Source organism: Diplotaxodon limnothrissa, linkage group LG23 (genome assembly GCF_057381915.1).
Source record: "Diplotaxodon limnothrissa isolate DT_005_m linkage group LG23, D_limnothrissa_male_GT1.1, whole genome shotgun sequence".
Classification (NCBI taxonomy): Eukaryota; Metazoa; Chordata; class Actinopteri; order Cichliformes; family Cichlidae; genus Diplotaxodon; species Diplotaxodon limnothrissa.
Genome location: NC_140617.1, coordinates 31,281,298 through 31,305,193, shown reverse-complemented (window position 1 = coordinate 31,305,193; position 23,896 = coordinate 31,281,298). Strand labels below are relative to the sequence as shown.

Genomic DNA, 23,896 nt, shown 5'->3' with positions numbered 1-23,896 from the left:
ATCAGAAGATGGGTACACTGTGGTCATAAAGGAACGGACATGGTCAGCAGCAATAATCAGGGTCTCAAAGTGTATCAAGACAATATTGCCTATAACCGTTACATCAACAACAGCCTGGCACCAACAACAGTGTCACATTGTCCTTTAAATCACCTTTCATCTTTCAGCAGGCATCTTGACCATCGACATGGCTTTCAGTTGTTGTGACTGGCCACTTAGAGGTTTGTGTTAACAAGTAGTTGGATAGTTGCTCCTAATAAAGTGGCAATTTGCCAATTAAGGAGTCAAACATCTCAAGAAGACTCCCAGCGTTGGAATTTGGATTCAAAAGGACTCTCAATGCAAAACCAAAAATCTATCTGCGAGATTATGGGACCATTAAGGGTATGTTGTGTGTGTAAGTCGGGGGGGGGGGGGGTTCTATTCCACTGCGGGTCAGTGGGCAATAAAGCCTTGATTAAGGGTATATATGTTACCAGTAAAGACTATGGCAGTGATGATCAAAGAAAAAATGCATTAAGGAGGTAGGCATGTTATCATCCAACCCAGCTCTGAAGAGAAGAGTTCATAAGAGTCAAAGCATTCATAAACTTTGATAACAGATGGACAAAAGAAAAATGAAGCTGCATCAGGTGACCCTGAATAGTCTCTTAGTTGTGCTGTAGTAGGTCTAGACTGCTGGGAGCTTCACATGATGCACTAAGTGTTTCTTCCTCACTCACTTTTTTCTTTTCGTTCACTATGTGTTTATACACCACTCTGCAATTAGTCATTAGTTATTATTAATCTCTGGCTGTCTTCCACAGCATGTCTTTGTCCTGTCTTTCCCCAACTCATTGCTGATGGCCGCCCTCCCTGAGTCTGGTTCCGCCAGAGGTTCCTTCATGTTACAAGGGAGTTTTTCCTTCCCACTGTCGCCAAAGCAGTCCTCATAAGAGGTCATATGACTGTTGAGGGTTGTTTTTCTTTGTATTATTGTGGGGTCTTTACCTTATAGTACAAAGTGCCTTTAGACCACTGATGTTGGGATTTGCCATTAAATAAACTGAATTGAATTCAAATGAAGTGAAATGTATTGAATTGAATTGGTCATGTCAGAGATATCTAGACGGACTAGATAGTGATGTCCATGGTTTCCAGTTTTCAAAATTGTGAAAACTGTACAAATTCCTGCGTTTATGTAGCTGAGGCTTTCTGTGTTTAATGTTAGTAACTACTGTTAATCACCGCAATCAGATAATAATGTAGACAGATGGAGAAATCAGACACACAAGTCCTGAGCCCATTTAAGAGGCTGACGGTCACGAAGGCCAGACAGAAAGCCGATATCTTTGTTTTCCATGACTTAATACTGTTTGTTGTCTTTAACCCAGACATAGTAAGAGTGAGAAGGCTGAAGAGGAGGGAGAAGAAGAAATGAGAGACCACATAAATAGTCAAATTTCCCCCACAGGTGTCTGTGTAACTAAATAATGCATTTTTCATGCATTATGGCTTTTAAAGGCACCAGTAACAATCTTCCAACTCATTTTGTCAATTATTATAGTATATATGTATTATATTTATGTATATTTAGATGCAGAAAATGGAAAGCAATGTAGCAGAACATTGTGCAATAAAATACATATTATACCTACTGTATTTCCTTGGCTTTAGAAAAATTTGTTTTAATTTAAAAGCAAACCAAAAAAATGATTAAATTAGCACATCTACAGCACAGACATATTAGACAGACAGGGCTTTAAATCTCTACTTCAGAACTACTTTTAAATATTAAAGCATGATAAAGTTCTCTATATCTATATAGCTCAAAACTGCAATAATTACCACAATGCAATAAATATATGTTGTTTTTAAAAGAGCATTCTATGTGTCAAAATAACCTATTAGAAAGAATATTTTGCAGGGTAGAAAAAAGTAAAAAGACATGTAAATTGTTTTGTTCTACAACAATATTTAGTTATGAGTGACTTAAATACAGAATGTTACAAATCACTTTTTTAAATATGACAAAATTTAAATATGTACAAATAACATTATTTGGAGCATGTGAAGTTAAATTAGTAGAACACCCAGAACTGTACCCAAATGTTAACTTCAGTCACGACTGGATTCAACCATGCATGAGAGAAATCTTCAAAAAGCAGCGCTGCAGTAGAGGCAAGTATTAACTGGTAAATATAATAACAGTTGGGAGTGTTTCAGTTATCATTTGATTTAACAGGGTCTGGTATGTAACCTCTACTGAAACAGCACTAGAGCTTTTTTTCATATAAAATACAGTTTTATCATCAGTCTAATTAAAAAAAACAAAACCCTTTCTTCAAAGTAAAGTATGACTATAAGGCCCCAGGGACCGTTCAGTCGCATCCCAAGTATTTCCCTCAGCCCCTCAAGTATCTCGTCTCTCAGGGATGCCAAAGTTTGAAGTTGGCTGAAGCTTTTTTTATTTTTTCAAAAAGCACAGAGTCTACTCTGTTATTATCTTATTCCACTTTCCATTTCACGCAAGTGTGAGCGGTGCCTCTACTGCAGGTTGGTGGCTGGATTTCTTGCTCGAACATGTCGCAAGGATGAATGCTGGCTCAGTCTGATTGGTCCATGTTCACTGTTGTACTTTTAGCTAGTCTCTGGGTTTAATCGGTTGTTTCCAGCTGGGATCATGTTCTAAACAATGTTAAGAAGACAACAGTCCCAGAGAGTCAGATGCCTCTCCACATTGGGCTCCTTTTGACTGCTTTTCACTCTGTGTGGCCGGCTGCTTTGGTCTTTTTGATCAGGGAAGCGCTCTAATCCTCCTTTTGTTGATAGAGAAGCAACACTGCTTCTTGCAGTGGTACTTGCAGTCTGTTGTAAGTCATCACATGTAAATATGTAGGTCCACTTCCTGCCCTTTTGACTAGAGACATTCTCACCTTTCTGACCTTTTGTTTCCAGACTAAACAGCCCAATAAATGGGAGGTATGCAGTCCTGCTCCTGCCTTTGGTTTCTTAATTCCACTCAGACCTCAGGTGGTTGGGGATACATTGACACACTAGGCGGCTGTAGTAAAATCCATCCTGGCACATGCGTCTGGGGTTTCTGCATGGCAACCTGTAACAACTAGAGACAGGAAGGGACAGATCAAGAGAAACAGAGGGGATCAAGAGGTAGTGTAAAAAATAATAGAAAAGGAAAATAAGATAAAGAAAAGAAATGAAAGCAGGAAAAGAAGACAAAGGGGGAAATGAAATGAGAACATCCAGAAAAAGATTTTTGAGAAGGGTGAGGTTGAGAGTGGGAAGATAGGAACAGAAGAGAAATACAAAGGAGATTATTTTTGTCTTGGCATGCTTACTATTGATTATTCAGATCATCATATCCCTTTTGGGCAAACCTTCATCCAAGTTTTGTTTGCATCAAAGGACTCTGTGTGTGAGGAAAAAAAGAGGGAGTACTTTTCCGGGGGGAAGGGGGGGGGATTGAAAACTCTCACTTCAAAATCACAGTAGGTGTACGGTCCTTTGTGAGCCACCTCCTGCGACCAGATGTTAAATCAGACTTAACCTTTTAAAGCCCAAACTATGAAGAAATTACCAGAAAATTATTTTTTTCTTTTTGGTAAATGGAGGGTCTGTTGGACCTTATAGCAAATGTTTTAAATAAAATATTTATGTATGTATGTTTAAGTTTTAATTTCTGTTATATTTACATCTGACATGTTTTTCCTGCAAGTTATTGCTTAAGATGTGCCACATACTGGGATGAAAAATGATGTAAAGTCTCAAAATCCCATATGTGAAATAGGATAAACTAGGCATTAAAGGTTAAGTAAAAAAGTAAGTAAGAAAGTGAGAAAGTGAGCAAGAAAAGAAAAACTACAAAAAAAAAGTGGAATTAGTTTGCTATTTGTGAACTATGCCTGTAAAGTCCGTTCTAAATGACTACTTATCCTTTGTCAAACATAAAAAATGCAAATGTCAGCAAAATAAATTCCAAAACTTAAATGCAGCTTAAGGATTGGTTAATTTAACTTCTAGTTTTTATTTGCGCATCTGAATTAATTTGACTTGTGTGCAAACACTTTAGAGATTCTGCAGGAGACATTTACTGTGTACTTAACTAGGAAGAGACAATTTTTTAAATTTAATTTTAAGTTCCTAGGCAACTCCTAAATGAGGTATTCAGGGCATGGCCCCCTGAGAGGAGGCCCTGGGGCAGAACCAGGATACACTGGGGAGATTACATCTCTTGGCTGACTTGGGAATGCCTTGGTGTCCTCCCCGGAAAAGCTGGAGGCTGAGGGAGGTCATGGGTGTCTCTGCTTATGCTGCCCCCATGTTCCGGACCCAGATAAACAGGATGGATGAATAGATATTTTATGCTTTCATATCATTTTAGATTAAAAAAATGAGTAATAATGACTGAATAGACAAAAGGTGGCTAAAATGGAGGCTACAATTTTCCACAAAGAGTGAATTTATTTCAGCCCCCCTAAGCTCAGAAAATGTAGAAAACTGGCATTAAAGGTCACTTGCACGTAAATCCGTGAACTTTACCACATGGAAGGCCACTAATGTAAAAGCCGAGGTCTGCGGTTGTGTTTTCTTTGTGCCTGTCACTCCATCTGTCTCTGAGCTGGTCTCTGTCTGCTCTGATGGTTGCTCTGCTCACTGTCATCAAGTTCACCCAGTCTCCTTCTCTGTCTCTCTGCAGGCCTCTCGGGTCAGGGGAAGGTTGATCCCTTGCATGCTAACTGTGGGAACCGAGGCATGCACGCAAAACACACGCAAATATTTAGAATGCCTCAAGTCCATAAAAGGTCACATGGAAACATGTGAGCAAAAGAAAATGGAGGGAGATGCTTGTGTGGAATGTTTGACGTCTCCATCGAGAGTTGTTTCTCTTAATGCTCTCACTCTTTCCATGGGTGATGGCACCCCAGTGGGTCACCAGCCATTGGAAGCATCACATGCAGGAGTAGCTCCCGCAGTGTAAGCCACTGTTTGAGGGAGCAAGTATGGAAGTGGCTGTGTACATATTGTACTCAGATTGCAGCACAACAGTGAAAATCTACACCGTGTGCAAACTCTTTCCAAAATAAAACTCCCATATCCGCAATTCTAAAACACTGAGCCAGTTTACCAGTCGTTAGTGCCAAGTTGTATGTTTTCAGTGATTGTTGTAATCACTCTCCAAGAGATCACCTCCTGCTGTGGTTTGAATAAATGATAAATGATTTCCATTGGCACAAACATATTGTCATGGTCTCCATTTCCTGGTTAAATTTGATTTCTGATCCCTGCTTGGATTTAGCTGATACTGTTCACTTTGTTACTGTCCCCTTTGTCCTCACTTCTTTGTCCTTCTCTGTTTTGTCTGTGTGTTGGCTTCTTTGTGTGTTTCAAGTATTTGTTTTCCCTCCTTTTATTATTGTCACCTGTGTTCAGCTGTTTTCACCTGTAACTAATCAACCCTGTGTGTGTGGTCTGTCTGATATCCTCGTGTTGGTTATGTACCAGCCATGTTATAGTTTTGCAACTTGGAAAAAAGTCCACAGGGTTAGGTTAGGGTTATGGGGTTAGGATTACGATTTGGTGTGCGGTGTTACAGCGTTTCCACGTTTAAAAACTACAACATAACTATATTGTGACTGGTCACTTTTGATGTTGATCCTGGACCAGCATCCAGGAACAACTTTGACACAACAATCAGATTGATTAAACCAGTTTACTGAACTTTGTGTATTTCTGTTTTTTTGGAGCAGGCATTAAAGGCTCAGATTGGTTTATTTAACCCACCTCATTGTTTTATGTTTGTGTCCTTTAAATCTCTTTCAGAGATTTGTGTTCTTAGCCACATGTGTCAGTCAGTGCATTTACATAATACAGAGGAAGTGTTTAGTTGGGGATTTTTCTTTTTACATTGGAACTAAGAAGAGGAATTACTAATTCCAGTGAATTGTTTGGATGACACATGCATAGCAACCAGACTTGGATACTGCTTTTAGTGTGCGTAAGTACACTTTATTGGTGGTTGCATGTTGGATTGTGATTTTAAACCAAGAGGAGGGTATTTTATGTCACATAGAGACAGTGACAGAACAGAAAGTAGTCTGATGCCAGTGGAGGTGTAAGACATCTGTGATTAGTGGTGGATTCAGGTTTTTTAAATACAACAATCAACTATTAACAGATATAATTGAAAACCTAATTAATGTCTTTAATTAAATTTGTCTGTGGTTAAATATTTTCTTTGATCAGATAAGGTTCTCTTGAGTTTAGTTGGCAGACGCCCACAGTGTGGATACCTGAGATGAACAAACCAAACAGCCACTTTGGCTCAAAGCCAGTAGCAGGAGTGGACTTCTGACTGCTTTTTACACCTACCTGCAGGTGTTTGGGTTGAACTTCTTGCCCTGCCGCATGCACGACTCATGACTCTCTCTGCACTGACACAGACAAGTATCTGGGTTCAGAGGCTGGTGTCCGGGACATTCTGCAGCGCACACACAGCCGCAGAGATCATCATCCCACCTCTGGCCAGCAGGGCATGACTTCCCCTCGCCCTGACCTTCGCACTGGCATTCACCTGAGAGAAGATCACCGAGAAAACCGAAGAGGGAGAGGGATTTTATGAATCAAAATGAAACTTTATCATATATTGTGTCACACATGCCTGACAGCACTGTCGGGCTAAGTATTTGATGGTCGTGTTTCTACTTGTAAGACATTTGCATGAAGCTATCTTCCCCAAACTTCCCTGTATCTGTGTATTTTTGTCTCTCGAGCTTGCTCATTTACTGTCAGAGTGATGGCTTCATGGCGCATTTATTGTAAACTGCTCACAGTGAATCCAAAGGCTTGAGGAAAACTTAATTCTCAAGAGCTGCACATTACCATTTTGCATAACGCAGCCAAAACATATTTAAATACAATAAATGAAACCCTTGCTTACAAGTGTTGTGGTCCAGTTTCCAGCCTGGATCACAGCTGGCTTCAGTGAGTCCATTTTGACAGATGCATTCACATGTGGACTCTTCCAGAACCCGATTGGGCCCACAGAGAGCCAGAAGGCCAGAGTCCAGCACTTCTGGAAAACATAAAAAAGTGAAAAATTGTATTCTGTCAGGGTTTTTTTTCTTTTTCAGATTTATGAAATATTGTGCAGAGTCATGATCCCCAGAGGATGAAACACTGTAACTGTGAGGTTGGCATTTTCCCAGGAAGAGAAACAGATTCCTTTAATGTTGTTTCAGGAAGGCCATCCGGTGTTTGGCACTGCCCACTGTGGTGATCCCTTACGAATAAGGGAGCAACTAAAACTAGCTCATCTATACAGACATTTGATGGATTGTCATGAAATATGGGTTAGGGTTAGATGTTCAAGTTCCCCAGAGGATGAAATCTAATGCCTTTGATGGCCTCCTGATTACATTCAGGTCAACATTTTAATCTGTCCAGTACAAAAGATTCCCTGCAGCTGTACCTTGAACTAAGATTTGACTTCATGATATGTCAGCTAAACATCAGCCTGTTAGCATGATAGTATTATGTTTGCAGCCTCCCAAAGTTTAGTGCTTTCATGGCTGTCAGTTTGGCAGGCAGCTACAGGAACTGTGGTTAAGTTGCAGAGAGACTGGCATTTTCTTTTCTTAGGACACATACCTGTGGTAAATCCAAAGAAGAGAATAGTTTTTGGTTTACACTTATACTAATGTTGCCTGTGGAAACAATAGTTCAAAGACGGACCTCTCAGTATAGATCAGATGAACAGCTATGAAAATGATAAACAATAATATATGTCAAGAGAGGTTACTTTAATGTAAAAAAGAGTGGTAGGAACTGTAGTTCACTACATGATTGTACAAGTAAAACGGCACAAAAACATTCCTGCTACAAATGAATAGGCAGTACCTCAGGGAAAGATTTGCCACCCAAACGCCATCATCATCACCATCATCATCATCATCTGGGTGTTGTTACTCAGTTTTTTTTTTTTGGTTCACATCCCAAAACGTGCTCAGTGGAAGTTTTTTGTACTATTGTGCATTCCACTTCAGAGCCGTGACCCAATTAAAAGGACATGTCTTGTTTAAAGGACATGCCTGAGTTTAAAAAAACAACACTATTTCTAACACGTTGGAGTGTCCGTGCTGTCCATTACGGAGCCCCACAGGGGACATGGGAGAAAAAAAATTGAGACGGACTTTTGCGAGATCTCGCAAAACTATCTCGGGATCTCGCAAAACTTTTGCGAGATCTCGCAAAAGAAACTCGGGATCTCGCAAATCTTTTGCGAGATCTCGCAAAACTAGCCGCATTCTTCGGACGCCAGCTCGAAGCCGACCGGGAGGTCGAGGCACGATGTGCCGGGAAAGCAGTGTTCCTCCCGGCTGTAGTAGGTCTAGACCTCCCGTTAGCTTCGAGCTAACGGGAAGAATGCGGCTAAAACTTTTGCGAGATCTCACAAAAGTTTTGCGAGATCCCGAGTTTGTTTTGCGAGATCCCGAGTTTGTTTTGCGAGATCTCACAAAAGTTTTGCGAGATCTCGCAAAAGTCCGTCTTAATTTTTTTTCCTCCCATGTCCCCTGCGGGGCTCCGTAGTCCGTACTGCAGAAAGGGTGGGTCAGACAAAAATATCAAACTCTGCAGTGAGATTTTGACCCATGAATTAATCTCTATTTTTCATGTCATCAAAATGACGCTCAAACTTTGACATCCTCATTTAAAGGCTTTATTTGGAACATAAGTCAGCCTTGTTCACTGGATTTACCACTTTGGTTTCATTTGCCAAAAAGTTTACTCTTCTATGACTCTTTTTCCACCATTGTAGTTCTGGTACCAATGCAGATCCCATTCTGTGTTGGTGCCTTTTGAGTACCAGGGGCTCAAGAGGATTCAGAACCAATTATTATGTTGCGTCATTAGGAGAAGTTGGGGTAGTGGTCTCCTTGGCTCTGGTGCTAGTCTTTTTTCAGTGCAAAAGGGTGGAGCTAGTTCTAGATTGGCCATCTGCGCCACATCAGTGGAAAAACTGTAATTGTCAGTTTTGTCTATAGTGGGTGTCAACCACATGCTTGAGAACCACTGATGGACTAGACTGAATATGCATCAGCATGAGTAGAAAATGACTAATTTGACCAACATGACTCATGCATGCTTACCTGCCTCTCTCTCAGGGTAGTTTATCGTGTCTGCAGAGACGCACACACAGTTTGCTGGATCCCATAAGCCCGAGGCACAGGCACGTTCAGGAGGAGAGCACCTATCAAAACACAGACACGCACTCACGCTATATTATAAATGCATGGATACACAAAAGAGTGAGTCATGAATGGCTGTAAAGGCACCCACACGTCACTCTTCACCTATCACTCCAACTCACAGGCGATCTGTTGCTGCTCGTCTGATGATGGAGCGGAGTGGCCGCTTGGGGAGGCAATCGCATGAAGTGTGGTTGATGAAGGTTACCGTGACAGCAGTGTAATCCAACCTGGACTGGGATCGTTCCATCAGCTAGGAGTGGGAAGAAGAAAGTTAGACGTGCATGTGTGCATAAAAATCTGCATTGTGGAAGGAATTAGTGTTTGTTCTTTTCTTTCCTGTTCTTCTGCTGCAGTACTGCTGATGTTTAGATGCTGATGTAATTGTTGTAAGATTGTGCAACTGTGCGTGACTCAACTGTGTATATTGTCTTAACATCATGTCCATTTGCAGCCAAAGGCTGTCCCACTGGAGTAGGGTGTGTTGTGATACAGACAAGCTGGTTACATAAATGGGCAGATTGGTTTCTGTCCTCTTTCCTGATGCAGTTTGTGGCGCAAGAGCATAAAATCTGGAGCAGAGTGTTAAATAATTCAAGCGCTGAAGAGTGTACAAGATACGGTGGCCCTGAGAGGCCAAACGGCCTGCAACTTAAGAAAACACCAGCAATAAGAAAAACGCTGCAAAAGCACACAAAACACAAAATAGGAAAAATGACAACGGAAATAGGAAAAACTAAAACAGAAATAGGAAAAAAAAGCTGATTTCCAAAAGTACAAAGGAAGTGTTTCTGGGGAGACAATAACCCGACGGACCAGTTGTAGGAACCAAAATATGTTAAGTATTGTTCTGGGAGACACTTAAAAAAGTGGAGGATTTATCGGTTTTGTGAGGAAAGAAAAGATGAGAGGTAAGTGTGTTAACCTAACCATTAGCCCAAAAATCTGTCATCAGTATTATATGAATCATGATAAAACACGCCTACCATGTTTTGGGTTCCTGGAACTGGTCCGTCAATGGTTATTGTCCCCCCAGAAACACTTCCCTTATATTTTTTCCTATTTCCCTTGTTGTTTTTCCCTATTTCTGTTTTGTTTTTTCCTATTTTTCTGTTGTCGTTTTTCCTATTTCCATTGTGTTTTGTGTGCTTTTGCAGCATTTTTCTTATTGCTGGTGTTTTCTTAAGTTGCAGTCTGTTTGGCCTCTCAGGGCAACCATAACAAGATGTTAGATACAAGGAGGTAAAATAGAGACTCCGGGTGCATGGCTTACCGTCTTGTTCACAAGAGCGTAACTTGTATTTGTGCAGTAAAAAGCTTCGTTGTTGCAGCATCCACTGCAACGATGCAGTGCCACACAATGAGGGAGGTAGAATTGACTGGTGGATTCTGGGTATTCTTTAGCGACTTCAATGCACACCTCTCTGGGCTGGCACGAGGTTCGTTGGATCTCCTCCAGGATGACTGAAAATACAGCCAACAATGCATGACAACAGGAACTGCACCCCTCTGTGAAGGCCACACCAGACATCTTTGAACCACACCTTCAGTTTAATTCTAAAATTACTTAAACACAATCTGAGATGCTTATAGCTTAAAGATCCACCTTTAGCAACATTCACTTCAAGCAACGGTATTCTGTATGGCTTTATTAGTCGGTTACATCATTATGGAGGAATTTGGGCCCACGCTTCTTTACAGTGGTGCTACATTTCATTGAGGTTTGCGGGAATTCAGCTCTCTTAAGTTCCCAGCACAGCATTTCAGTGGAGCTGAGGTCTGGACTTTAACTGGGTCGTTACAACGCCTTGATTATTTTCTTTCTCTGTCATTCTGTTGTTGACTTGCTGCTATGCTTGGGGATCACTGCCCCTTACATCATCTGGTTTGGGCCAAGCTTTAGGTGTGGGACAATGGCTTCACATTTGACTCTAGAACACTTTACAGAGGAGTTGATGGTTGACTCAGTGACTGCAGGGTGCGAGGTCCTTTGGCTGCAAAACAAGCCTAAACCATCACACCTCCACCTCCGTTCTTGACAGTCAGTATGAGGTGTTTGTGCTGATATGCTGGGTTTTCTGTCTATCACTTTGGTCTTGTCTGTCCAAAGCACAGAAGTCTTCTGATTTGTTCAGATGCAACTTTGCAAACCTAAGCCATGCTGCCATGTTTTTTTCAGAGAGAAGAGGCCTTCTCCTTAAAACAGTTTCAAACACATCATACATAATTGTACTGCCGTTATCTTTAATATTGAACATGCTAACTGAGACCTGTAGAGTCTGAGGTGTGTTTTTTTCACTCTAGGCATTGCATGGTCTGACCTTGAGGCATCAATTCTTTGGATGAGTGGAGGCTGTCTTGAATGTTTTCCACTGGTGAGTAATCTTTCTCACTGTAAATTGTTTGGAAATGGCTTTGCATCCCTTTCCAGACTGATGGGTAGCAACAATTGCCTCTCTAAAGATCATTGCTGATGTCTTTCTTCCCTGGCATTGTGTGAACACACACCTGAATGCGGCAGATAAGCAAACTTCCAAAATTTCAGCTTTTCTCTAGAGGTGGTCACACTTGCTGATGATCAGTTAATCATGTGCACTTGATTAGCAGTGCCTGGCTGCTACTTCCCCTTTTAATTCTTATGGAAGCGGTAAGGGTGTATTCAGGGTTTTACATACTGCTTCTGCATGTTGGCTTTTTTTTTTTTTTTGAGATAGTGAAATATTTCACGTGTTGTTGTTCACATATTTTTCCACATGAGTGTATAAACACCCACCTGAGGATTCAGAAACCACATTTGGGATAATTCTCGCCACAATTTGTTTCTGCAGAAGCACATTTTTGACATACAGCTGCTCAGTGAACACAACAGTAATTTCCATTGTATGCTGGTAATTATAGGTAGATTCTGTTTGTTTCCCCCTTTCTTCGTTTTTCTGTTTATTAGAGGTTTTAGGGAGAGGAAATGCTCATTCTCTGCAATACCAGCTACTTTTTCTGTCTCCAGTACAATGAAATCCATCTGTTAGTCCTTAAAAAACACAATTGTGTGGTTATGTCACTGCCACATTTTTTCCACTTTGCCAGTCTGTTCAAGTATTTCAGACTGCTGTGATTGAAAGGCTGACATTAGCAGCAATAACACTGTCTTGACTTCCACAAATCTAATGATTCTGAAGAAATAATAATAAACAGACTACCTCTGTGCAAGCCATCAGTGTTTACCTCGCCAAGTGTCATCAACTTTGTAAAGAGCCTCCTCCCTCATCGGAACCCACATGTCCTGATTGTTAGCGTTGAGTAAAGGGCTCATTGAAGATGTGGATAAAGATGATGAAGAGGGGGATGAAGAGCTGTGCCATGACCTCTTCTTTAGGCACTGCTGAATCACACTGTATTCAGGGTATAGGAACTGTAGAAGGTCATCCACACTTTTTATTGTCTCCAAACTGAGCTGGTCATTTGACTGCAACAGAGCATGGGGGGGAAAGAAGAATAGAGAAATTATACTTTTTACATATGTAGTCAGCACAAAGAGTAAAAAGAGTTATGTAGACAGAAAATGAACCTAAAAGATGATAAACAAACGTCACAAATCTTGCAGCTAAGAGGGTGTTTTGGTTGTGTAATAAAATAGAAATTATTTAAAAACACTCTTTTTATAGTTTGGCTTCAGAACGATTTAGTTGTGTATTTTTGGTGAAAAATGGTTTGATACAGTGGAATTTACAGCATGGAGTTTGCTGGTTTGTTCTGGGTAAACAGTGAATACCTCAGCTGCCAATGTGTTGTAACATGTTGTTTTTGGCTACTGTTAGTTAAGAGCATGCATGTCCTCTCTTCACCTGCACACACTGCTATTTTTTAATGACAAAAAAAAAAAGAAAAAAAATCCAAAGCAGGAAAACTTAATTTGAGAATACACATAGGGTATACATAAGTCTACAAATAAATACACAGTATATATAGCACTATGTAAAAGTCTTGAGTCACCTTCATTTCTTTGTATTTTGCTAGGAAATTGGGAAATAGGTGCAGCGATTTATTGAAATAACAACAGAGTTTGTGCAATTCTAACAAGCTTGAAAGTCAATATTTAGTATGACCACCTTTATTCTTCAACACAGTCTGAACTTAAGAGAGTTCAGAGTGTGTTGAATAATAAAGGCACACTCTTCTAATTTCTATAAGTAGTCTTCAGGAATAGTTCTCCTGGCTTCTTGAAAGACATCCAAAGCTCTTCTTTGGATGTTTCTGCCTTTTGTTCTGTTCTCTGTCAACATGATCCCACACTGCTTCAACAGTGTTGAGGTCCGGGCTCTGGGGAGGCCAATCCATAACTGATAGTGTTCCACTGTGTGTTTTATGTATCCAGGTATGGTTTTACTGCACTGGGAGTGGGTTTTTCATTGTCTTGCTGAAAAATTAAGGTATTGCATGGTGGATCTAAATCTGATGGCACTTTTTTTGCATACAAGATTCCATCAATTTTGATAGTCCCCAAAACAAGTGGTTGAAATGCAGCAAAACCATGACAGAGGCTCCACCGTGTTTTATAGCTGGGCACTCACCGTCCTACCTCTCTCCTAACCTCCAACATATCAGTTATGATTTGAATGAAACCTTTAACATTTGGATTCATCACTCCACCACATGTGTTGCCCCCTGTTTTCACTCCAGTTCTTGTATAATGTGGCATACCTAAGCCTTTCCTCCCTGTTTCTCCACCTTAAGCCTTCTTGACAGCCACCCTTCCACTGAGATTATTTCTGATGAAGCTTCAGTGAACAGAAGATGGATCAACTGAAGGTCCAGATGCATCTCTTAGGTCCTGTGTCAGGTCTTTGATTGCTTTCCTTCATATTTCTTAAGGAGATGACTTTCAGATATGGTTCATCTGCTGTAGATAGGTTTTAAGCCTGGCACTTCTTTTTTCCTCCACTTGTATAGTTTCCCCTAGTTGTTTCAAGACATTGCACATCGTGCTAAAGAGCCATTTTATGCCTGTCAAACTGTGTCATCTTTGGCATTTTTCATAGATTTGGCTACAAAAATGAGAACAAGTTTTGTGTTTTTGTGACAGCTGCTGGTAATAAAGTGCCTAAAGATACAATTTAAAAGTGGTTCTTTGCTAAGTTGTCTTTTATGTGCAGACAAAACACTGCTTAATCCCTTCAGTTAGGAGCCTTTTTATGCTTGAATGATTCATAGGTCAGTCTCAACTGGCTTAACAAACAAAAAACATTCATCTGAAAATTAGCAGGTACACAGACAATAAGTGAAAAAGCAGCCAATGTCCAAAGAAAAACTTTGAAAGAACTTCAGAAATCCTGGATAACTATAGCTCAATGGCACTTTAAAAAAACTACAAGAAAGTCTGGCTGCTTAGAAGGAAAATATAAAGAATTGAGGGGTGACTCAATGGTTTTGCGTAGTACTGTATGAATCATCCAGAGTTACTCTACTATAATCTAAAAACAAAAGACAGAGCTGGAAATGAGCACAACAGGTCAGCTTCCATTGAAGCCTCCTATGTAAGAGCTTTTGGAGTTTACTCTAGGACAACACTGGGCCTCCTTAAATAGACAAACGTAATGGAGATTATTCAATGTGGTGGATGAGATCCATACAGTAAATCAGTTTAAAGCAGATATCACTCTATAAACCCTTCCAGCTGTGAGTCATTCCCTTAATGATTTTCCCGCCATCATGATAAACGACTCTCTTCTGTTTTAATAGAGTAGATGAAAGATGAGAGATTAACGGACTAATAGACGCTGCTGTATTATCTGACTAAATGTCAGCAGGGAGTTGGTCTTTGAGTGTCACATTTGAAGTCTTCCTGGGAACATGGGTGGGTTGTTTAATTTCCCAGGCTGAGAGAGAGCAGACTGGCACAGCTGGCACTGCCTAAACAGAAACTGGATCTCTGCAGTGTTATCACTATTTCCATTTATCTCTTTCTGTCTGCCTCCCCCCTCCTTTTTCATTTCCCTCCATCCGTCTTAACAAATATCAACATACTTTACTGTCATTATTAACCTCCCCTTCATAGCAGTTTTTTATGTCCACCTGTTACTATAAATATGGAATTCTGAATTTAGTGTAAAAACAAAACTGCATAAAAATCTGTATACACGAAGCTCCAGCTTGATGATCCATGACAACTTCATGGTGCCACTACTGGAAATAAGAGATGCTGTTTTTAGACCATATCTGCTTTTGAGATACCTAAGTTAAAAGAACCAACACTGGTCTTGTTTCCACCTCAGTGAACCCAGAACCTTTAATCCCAGCAACTTTTTTAATGTTCTTTCAGACAGTTGTTTGTCTGTGTTTCTCCCCAGTCTCTAAAGGCCTGTAGACAGCTGTTTTTACACATGAGACTCCTTTGCACTCCGTCATCCCCTGAGCTGTGCCACACGTGTAACTTTTGTTTTGGATGGAAATAGCTGTCAGGTGATATAAATCTATCTGACAGCCATTTTGCACATTTATAAACTATAAAATAGAGCTGAGTGCATTTCTAAAAATATAGTTGATCAACTTCAGCAGAACAGAAAAGAACATACTTGCCCTGTTTGTACGGAATTAATTCAAGGATCTTTTGATTTCCTATTAATCTTTTGACCAACCTAGGTTGCTATTTAAAACCAGTAGAAAGAAAAGTTTGTGGTATATTTACTGTAGAATTGTTTAGCGCTGTACTTCTCATTACAGAGCAGATGACAGACTCTTCTCTCTCATTTTGCCCTTTTTCTCCTGCTCTTCCTCCTCTCTTGCATTGTTAGTTGATCACATAACATGAGGTAATCGCTAAGGGACCGTGAAGTCATAATTGACTGATCTTGCATCCATTGTGTCTAACATCAGGCATTGCTGGCATATAGACACACACATGTGCACACACCCATTCATTTCTCACTCTTATTATTATTGCTGTTGTTGTTAGTAGCTGTAGTAGTAGTAGTAGTAGTAGTAGTAGTAGTATTACAACCACATTAAGTCTGAAGTTATTGTGACTTAAACAGAGTTTAAAAAAGATACATACACGTATGGAAAAAGTGCTCAGAAGAAAACCAAGTCCTCTATCTTAAGCGTGAAAAGCACTATGACTCATTGTTGTCATAGATGTTTTTGATAAGTCTGAAGTTTTTCACTTATGCACCGAGCAGCTTCCACTAAATGAGGTCTACTTTCCTAGAGCAGGAAACCAAACACCGAACCATTTCCTGGCTGGCTCGTAAACAGCCTTTGTTGTCAGGTAAACTTTCAAAACCATGCTGACTTTTGTTTTTTTCTTTCTTTAGTCATAACTTAATAACATCACAGAAACAAGCAGTTGCTTTACAAAACAAAACAAAAAAGTTGTGTAAAACAAATGCATTATATAAATGCATATCTTCTAATTTTGTGTAATGAAAAGCAAATGATAACCTCTATATTTAGAAATCTACTCCATGTTTCTGTGATCATACTATTTGTATGATTTATTAATAAGTTGCTTTCTAGAGGCTGCAAGGATTCTTCTTATAACTGGTTCTTAAAGTTTCTTATAATTTGTGTTTTAAGCTTTTGAAGGATTTAGGTGTCCCACAGGGATCAATACTTGGCCCCCAGCTGTTAATGTTATACATTAATAAGTTATATTACAATATAACTTATTAATTAAATATAATAGTTATATTGTTATACAATATAAATTATCTGATAATATCACACAATCTAAACATTTTACAAAGGAACATCAAATGTTCACTTCTATGCGGATGATACCATCTTGTGTGCAGCCAGCTCTATGGTGAGGAATCTTCATGTTTTAAGTTTTCACTGAAAGAAAAACTGTTTGCACTTGACTACTGTTAGTTTTGGAGTATGCATTTGCATTCAAGCACCTAAGAAGATGGTGTTTTCTTTAATCTTAAGTGCATTACACTTTTTTTTGTTTACATAGTATACAAAAATGATGCCACTTTCTTTAGGTTCTGATAAATCTACCAAATTTGATTCACATGATACAATCTGGTGGGAAACTAAATATATTCCATGACTCAGTAAAGTAAAGTAAAGTAAAGTGTGCGTGTTAGTCCCCATAGGGAAATAGTTCCTCTGCATTTAACCCATTCACCCAGTGAAGCAGTGGGCAGCCACCAATGCAGCGCCCGGGGAGCAGCGTGTAGGGACGGCACCTTGCTCAGGGGTACCTCAGGGTAGCCGTTCAGTGGAGTCGAACCTCAGTAGCTTGTAGAAGAAACTTTGCCAGCAGTAACTGGAAGCAATTGTTTTCTCTATGACTATCAATCACATGCATTTTTGTGGAGGAATTCTCTTTATAGTGCCCCATATATTGAGGTTTGTGGACATTTGTTTTTACGCTACTTGCTTCATCTCCCACACAATTTTTTTTAGGTTGAGGCCTGGACTTTAACTGGACTAAAGCATTTTATTGTTTTTATTTTATTTTAATTTATTTTTAGCCATTTTATTATAGTCACTGCTCTATTTGGGCTCATTGTCCTCTTACATCAATGGTTCCCAAACTTTTTTTGCTTGGCCCCCCTTTGTTTAGTAAACAATTAAGCAAATACGAGTAATCTGCAATAAATTACAGGTAGTAAGGAAATACACTACTAACTCTTTTACGCTACGTCCACACCTACACGGGTGTTTTGGAAAACGCAGCTGTTTCGTCCACACGTAAACGGCGTTCCAAATCACCGAAAACTGAGATTTTTTAAAACTCCCTTTTTGCGTTTACGTGTGGACGAGCAATACAGAGTTTGTCACACAACATCACGCTGTGCCACGTTATTGTTTACATGAGATGAATTGCAGAATGGCAGATAGTCAGATTAACAGTATTTTGTTTCTATCTTCAGGTTTTACACATGAAGTTACTGTCCCTCTATTTAGAAAGGCAGAGGCATCACGGTGTAATTATTTTACATGCAGTTGTTTTTTTCCTGTGTAATAATATTCAACATTACTATCAATACATTTTTCAAAAAATGCCTCTCTGTGCAAAATGGGTTTAAAAACATAAACAGCTGTAGGATACTGTTTGTCCGTGATTTAGACAGGGGGAACAAATTGTGGCAGGATCAGCCTCATATTATCTGTATCCCACTGTAACTTTACTGTATAAAGAGCTAACATCTCCAAAATGTCAGGAGTAATTAATCATTACAACAAGTGTTTGTGAGTTAGGGTAAAAGGGAAAACCAATCATGCAGCAGAGACCTACCTTGGCACTTGTGCAGGTGAACCCAAAGGGAAAAATATGCTTCACCATATTTTCTAGTCTTTGGCTTAGAATGAAGTTGGTTTGGAAACATATTCAGCTATGCTTTATCTCCTGCTTTGCGTTTGTGTGGTGCTAGCAGTGTCCAAGCATTGTCCCCCCCCCCCCCCCTTGGCATACCACCACCCCCCCCCCCCCCCCCCCCCCCCCTGCAATGGCTCTGCGCCCCCCTTAGGGGGCGGGCCCCACACTTTGGGAAGGTCTGTCTTACATGATTCAGTTTGTTTGACCACTAAAACCAAGCTTTGGCTGTTGGACAGATTCACATTCAACTGCAGAATACTTTGGTATACAGAGGAATACATGGTTGACTAAATGACTGGAAGGTATCCAGGTCCTGTGTCTGCAAAATAAGCACAAATCATAACTCTTCCGTCACCATGCTCAAGTTGAATTTCCTGTGACGTCCCAGGATTGTGACATAGTGACAAACATAACATAATTATTATTAATGGGATGACTGTGGCTCAAGAGGTAGAGTGGGTTTTCATCTCAGAAGGTCAGTGGCTTAATCTCCGGTGGTTCAGGTGTGCATCCTTGCGTGTCAAAGTATCTTTGGGCAAGATATTGAACCCCAAGTGGCCCCACTATATCCTTTTTAGTGTGAATGTTGGGTTTAAAGCACTTATGCACTTTATTTTTCATTTGACTGTATGTATTTTATGCTATTGAAGTATGCCAGTGTACCACAAGAATGAACACTGTGTTTTTCCCCTAAAACATAATTGTATTTATTTTCCAGTTGAACATTTTAATGGCCATTGTTATGCTCATGATGCCATTATTGAAAGCTTATTCCAAACTCCATTTAGACAAAATGTTTGGTTTTCACTGCATTACTTATCTGTAATGTTCCTACTCTGCACAATAACAAAATTCAGGCTAAAGCAAGGCATCACTGAGCTCCTTGCATTTTGTTAGATAGCTTATAGTGTGAAAACACATCATGAAGGAGCAAAACAATTGCTGGAAGATTTAATATTCACAATTTGATGACATATATGAGACAGCTACAACAATAGCTAGTTGAAGTTCTGCAAAAGTTACATGTCCCAAAAAGTCACTGTTGGTTGGAAGGCATCAGGTTAGCTGTGTGTTTTTTTTTTATTTTATTTTTTTTATTAAGGACATGCTATCAAGCTTAATCAAGTTTAAAATGAACAACTGGAAGTTGTTAGGTTTATATACCCCATGTGGATTTTATTGATTTTATGATGACTCCATTGTGTAAACCACTGTGATTGTTGGAAATGTTGCTTGTGTAAAAAAGATTACATCTGTGAGATTGCCTAAGTAAATACAGCTTAAATAACGCAATCCTTACAAAACGTATTCTCACATATAATGTTTCAGTGCTGACGGTGCAGAGGACAATCTCAACAGTTGGGCAATCTGCTGTCTGTGTCTACGTATCAAGCACATAGGTTAATGGTTCTTTAATACTATTTCTATAACATCTGTGTGCCATCCATGGAAGCATCTACAATTCTTTGTTCATTCAGCTTTTTCTCAAAAATGTTCATCTGTATGGAATCGATTGTAAGAAAAACTAACATAATTATCATGTTGTGAGGTGTGAAGTGTAAATACTTACCTGTGTGCCCATGTCTCCAGATTGGTAATAGTCTGTATAGTCTTGTCCTGAGCACAAATTGCTGATATTAAGCATCCATAGGAGCACAGCTGGTATCCACATAGTGAGGATATAGAGAGAAGGGGGGGAAGGAGAGGAGATGTCAGGACAGAGGAAGAGGAAGTTGGCGGATTTAAAGCTTGATGTAAAGAGAAAGCCAGGAAGGAGGAGAGGAAGGTGGAGGATAAGGAAAGAGGTTTCCGCAGATTTTATAGGTATCTCTCAGCTCCTCTCTTCATTCTATCCTGGGACGAAGTTGCTCTTCTGGCACAGGTTGGTTAAATTTGGGAAATCAGCTGAATAAATCATGATGAGGAAATCTACTCCTCTTCCTCGTGTCAAACCACAGCTCGTTCTCGTGCACGCTCTCTCTCTCTAGCCTCTCCTGTCGTCTCGCTGCTCTTCCATTCTTGCCGTTGGCCGTGATGTCAGGTGTCTGTTAGTCGCTGTTTGTCTCAGTTTTGTCTTCACTTTGTCTCCTCTTTATATCTTTCTTGGCCTTGGCCTGGACCTACTCCTCGGTCTCTGGCCCTTTTTTGTTTGCTGACTCTCGCATTTATCTCCCTTTTTCCTCTCTCCAGCCTTGGTCGTCCTTGTCAGTCTCCTTTCCTCGCCCTTCACACTTGTGTACCTCCTCGCCTTTTTTATCTGTATTTTTTTCCTCGTCTTTGCACAACAGCTGTGCTCTTCCCTCCCTCCTCTCTCTCTCTCTCTCTCTCTCTCTCTCCCTCAGATTATTTCTGACTCTTTATCTGTCTCCTCTTTCTTCCCCAGAAAGCTTCAGGGCACAGCTCTGTCTGTCTGTCTCTCTGGATTTCCCCCCTCCTGCTTTCTGAATCAGTCCCAACTCCCAACTGTCAGGGTGTGTGATCCTTAGAAAAGCATCAAAGGGAGTTGAAACAATAGAAAGTGGCTTATTTAAAATCCTGCCCTGAAAAAAAAAATAGAAGAGAAAAAAAAAGAAAGGAAAGAGTCAGTCATTTTAAGTTCCAGTCCAAACAGAGTGAACATGCGTCCTGTTCACAGGCGTCCTGCTGGAGTGAATGAGACAAACAAGAATGGCTTGTATTTAATGGGCGGGGTAAAGGATTTGAGAGACATGGTTTGTACAGCTGATTATACTGACCCCCGCCACCCAGCCCAGAAATTGCAGGCTATGCAGCGCCTGGGCACTGGCACATTTTCCCTTAGCAGATGCCATCATCTTCTTTATTTTAAGATTTAAATTCACTGGACAGACTGTTTCCCCCCCGCTGCTGTGGGTTCTATAATTTGATTCTCTCAGACACATAACACGCTGAACTGTCACTTTTTAAAATCAGATTATCCTCCCACATTCCCCATCACTCTTCTGTTTCTCACACAGTTGTTATCGTGACATCTTTTGTCATTCTGTCTCTGTAATTCCTGGTAACGGGAGCAGCTGCTGGTGGGGAAGAAAAAAATGCGCATGTTCGCTCACCTGGGAGTGATGAATGTGAGTTTCCTAACTGCAGCTCTAAGTGCCTTTTTATGAGCTCCTAATACCTTTGCTGCCTCTCTCTCTCTGGTTTATCTCAGCTGCCCCCAGTTCCTGTCGATTTCTCTTCACCCCCATGAGCACTATTTCTTTGTCAGGACTAGTCTGTGTGTGTGAGAGGCACATATGAAGCTCTCACACCTGCAGCTCACAGCCTTTTCTGACATTTTTTACCCCTCTCAGGTTCCATCTTTGCCTTTTCTTCACTCTGGCTTTCACTTTTTTTCCTGACCACCTCTGGTTTTGTCCCTTACAGGTCCTAAAAAAAGACAAACTTTACATACCTCCTTAACTATACTGCCCCAAGGCTGTGGGCATGTGTGTCACGGAGCAGCAGGAGGAGGAGGAGGAGGAGAAGAAGGAGAGAGGAACAGCAGAAGGAGCTTTTATCTTTTTCTATATTCTGAAATCTTTTTTTCCACTTTCCCCCTTTACCGACAACTATAAAGTAAATTATGGGGATGTCAGGCAGACAGACGGTATATAGAAGTGGAGAAAAGGCAGGAGGAGGAGGCAAAGAGAGGTGTGTCTGGGAAACGCTCGAATGAGAAAACATCCGATTTTTGGGCCAGTCACTGCCAGCCTTTTGAAGGATTAGATGCGCACGCATGCATGCACGCACATGCTGGCAAGTGCCTGCATGCAGTTTGCTTTATGTGTCGGAATCTGCTCAACCAAACTCCACATTCCAGTCATTGCTTTCCCCTCTTCATCATGTGAGCACAGAATTACTAAATAGAGATCAATATGTGAAGAAGGGCTCTATCAGCATGATTCTGTGGCACCACCCAAGAAATCTTTTATAAAGAGAGCGATAACCTGCTATATAAAATTCACCAAGATGCTTACAATGGTGTCGTCTGTTTTCTTTGGGCTGTGAAGGGAATTTGACCTCACTGAATCATTGTTAATTGATCAGAAGGTCTCTGGTGGCTGACAACAAAACCAAAGATCCCATAAACCTACGCAAAAGTGACGTCAGACATGAATGACATGACATTTGAAGGAAAAATTAATTTGTATAATTTGATGGTGGTGGTGTGCATGGTGTTCTTTCAGAAATATCAGGTGACACAAGCTACTAACCAGTTTAAAACAGTTAGACGGGTATGTGCTGTGGATGAAGCATAAACAAGGCTACACAGTAAGGCTAACAGTAATTTAACAGGCTTTATTCACCGAGCTGTCAAAATGACACCTCAAGCAAATCTTGTTATGAATACAGCCCAGATAGTGGACATATTTGGCCCAATCTGGGCTACTTTTGGTACCTTCGCCTCATCAGAGAGCAATATGGCCGTAGCCAGACTGTCTTGAGTCAATTCCCCTTAGTCATGGCCAAATGTAGCCCAAAGAAATCTGTAGCCCAAAGATTTTCTTAGTACTTCATAAGAGTCACATTTTAAAACTTGATCCATGAAAGGTTAGACCATCAAGAAAATATGTTTCCAGCTCAGACATGTTAAAAATGCATGCAAGAAATTAAATGGCAAAAAGATATAAACCGCAGGGGAATTTTTTTTGATTAAAGATCTAAAAGACATCTGAGGCCTCAAAGCCATCGAAACTAACATCCTGTTACATTTGGTTTGAAAGAGAGTTAAGCAAATGTCTTGTTGACACTTGGACATTGTTTCAAAAGTCCACATGTTGTAGTGTATGGCACATTTTAAAAATTATATATAGATTATTTTGCCATTTATAACCACTCACTGAACACTTGCTAGGTACCATGTGACTCTCTAATGAGCCAATCACATGGAAACAATTTTAGACACGTAGACATGGTTAAGATGACCTACTGAAGTTCAAACTGAACATCATAATGGAAAAGAAAAGAAAAGAAAAGAAAAGTGATTTATGTGACTTTGAACGTGGCATGGTTGTTGGTGCCAGACAGGGTGGTCTGAATACTTCAGAAACTGCTGATTTACTAGAGTTTTCAAAAACCTTTACCTTTAGGGTTTACAAAGTATGTTTCGAAAAAGAGAAAATATCCAGGGTGCAGCAGTTCCCTGACCTCTGGCGTCCCTTGTTGATGCCAGAGGTCAGAGGAGAAAGGCCAGCATGCCTCAGACTGAGGAAGGCAACAGTAACTCAAATAACCAATTGTTACAAGAAAAGTATGCAGAAGAGCATCTTAGTTTGCAAAAGAGCCCCCAGTATGGTCTTCTGCCACTCCTGTCACCTAAGAACAAGAC

At 40.3% G+C, this 23,896-nt stretch overlaps 1 protein-coding gene across 1 annotated transcript; it reads right to left on the bottom strand.

Moving 5' to 3' along the window:
- Positions 1-2,314: 2,314 nt before the first annotated feature.
- LOC146608513 (vascular endothelial growth factor C-like) lies at positions 2,315-21,095 on the bottom strand. The gene is made up of 8 exons (XM_085347974.1): positions 20,138-21,095; positions 12,468-12,708; positions 10,519-10,709; positions 9,368-9,498; positions 9,147-9,247; positions 6,938-7,072; positions 6,370-6,571; positions 2,315-3,103 (listed from the first exon to the last, which is right to left on the bottom strand). The coding sequence occupies exons 1-8, from the start codon at positions 20,237-20,239 to the stop codon at positions 2,992-2,994; spliced, it is 1,215 nt and encodes a 404-aa protein (XP_085204100.1). The 5' UTR covers positions 20,240-21,095; the 3' UTR covers positions 2,315-2,991.
- Between the last annotated feature and the right edge of the window lie 2,801 nt (positions 21,096-23,896).

Coding starts and splice junctions, on each gene's coding strand:
- LOC146608513 (XM_085347974.1), bottom strand. CDS start 20,239: ATGTGGATACCAGCTGTGCTCCTATGGATGCTTAATATCAGCAATTTG. Junction 10,710..12,467: donor AGTTGATGACACTTGGCGAG/GTAAACACTGAT, acceptor CTGTATTTTCAG/TCATCCTGGAGGAGATCCAA. Junction 3,104..6,369: donor TTCAACCCAAACACCTGCAG/GTAGGTGTAAAA, acceptor TCCTGTCTCTAG/TTGTTACAGGTTGCCATGCA.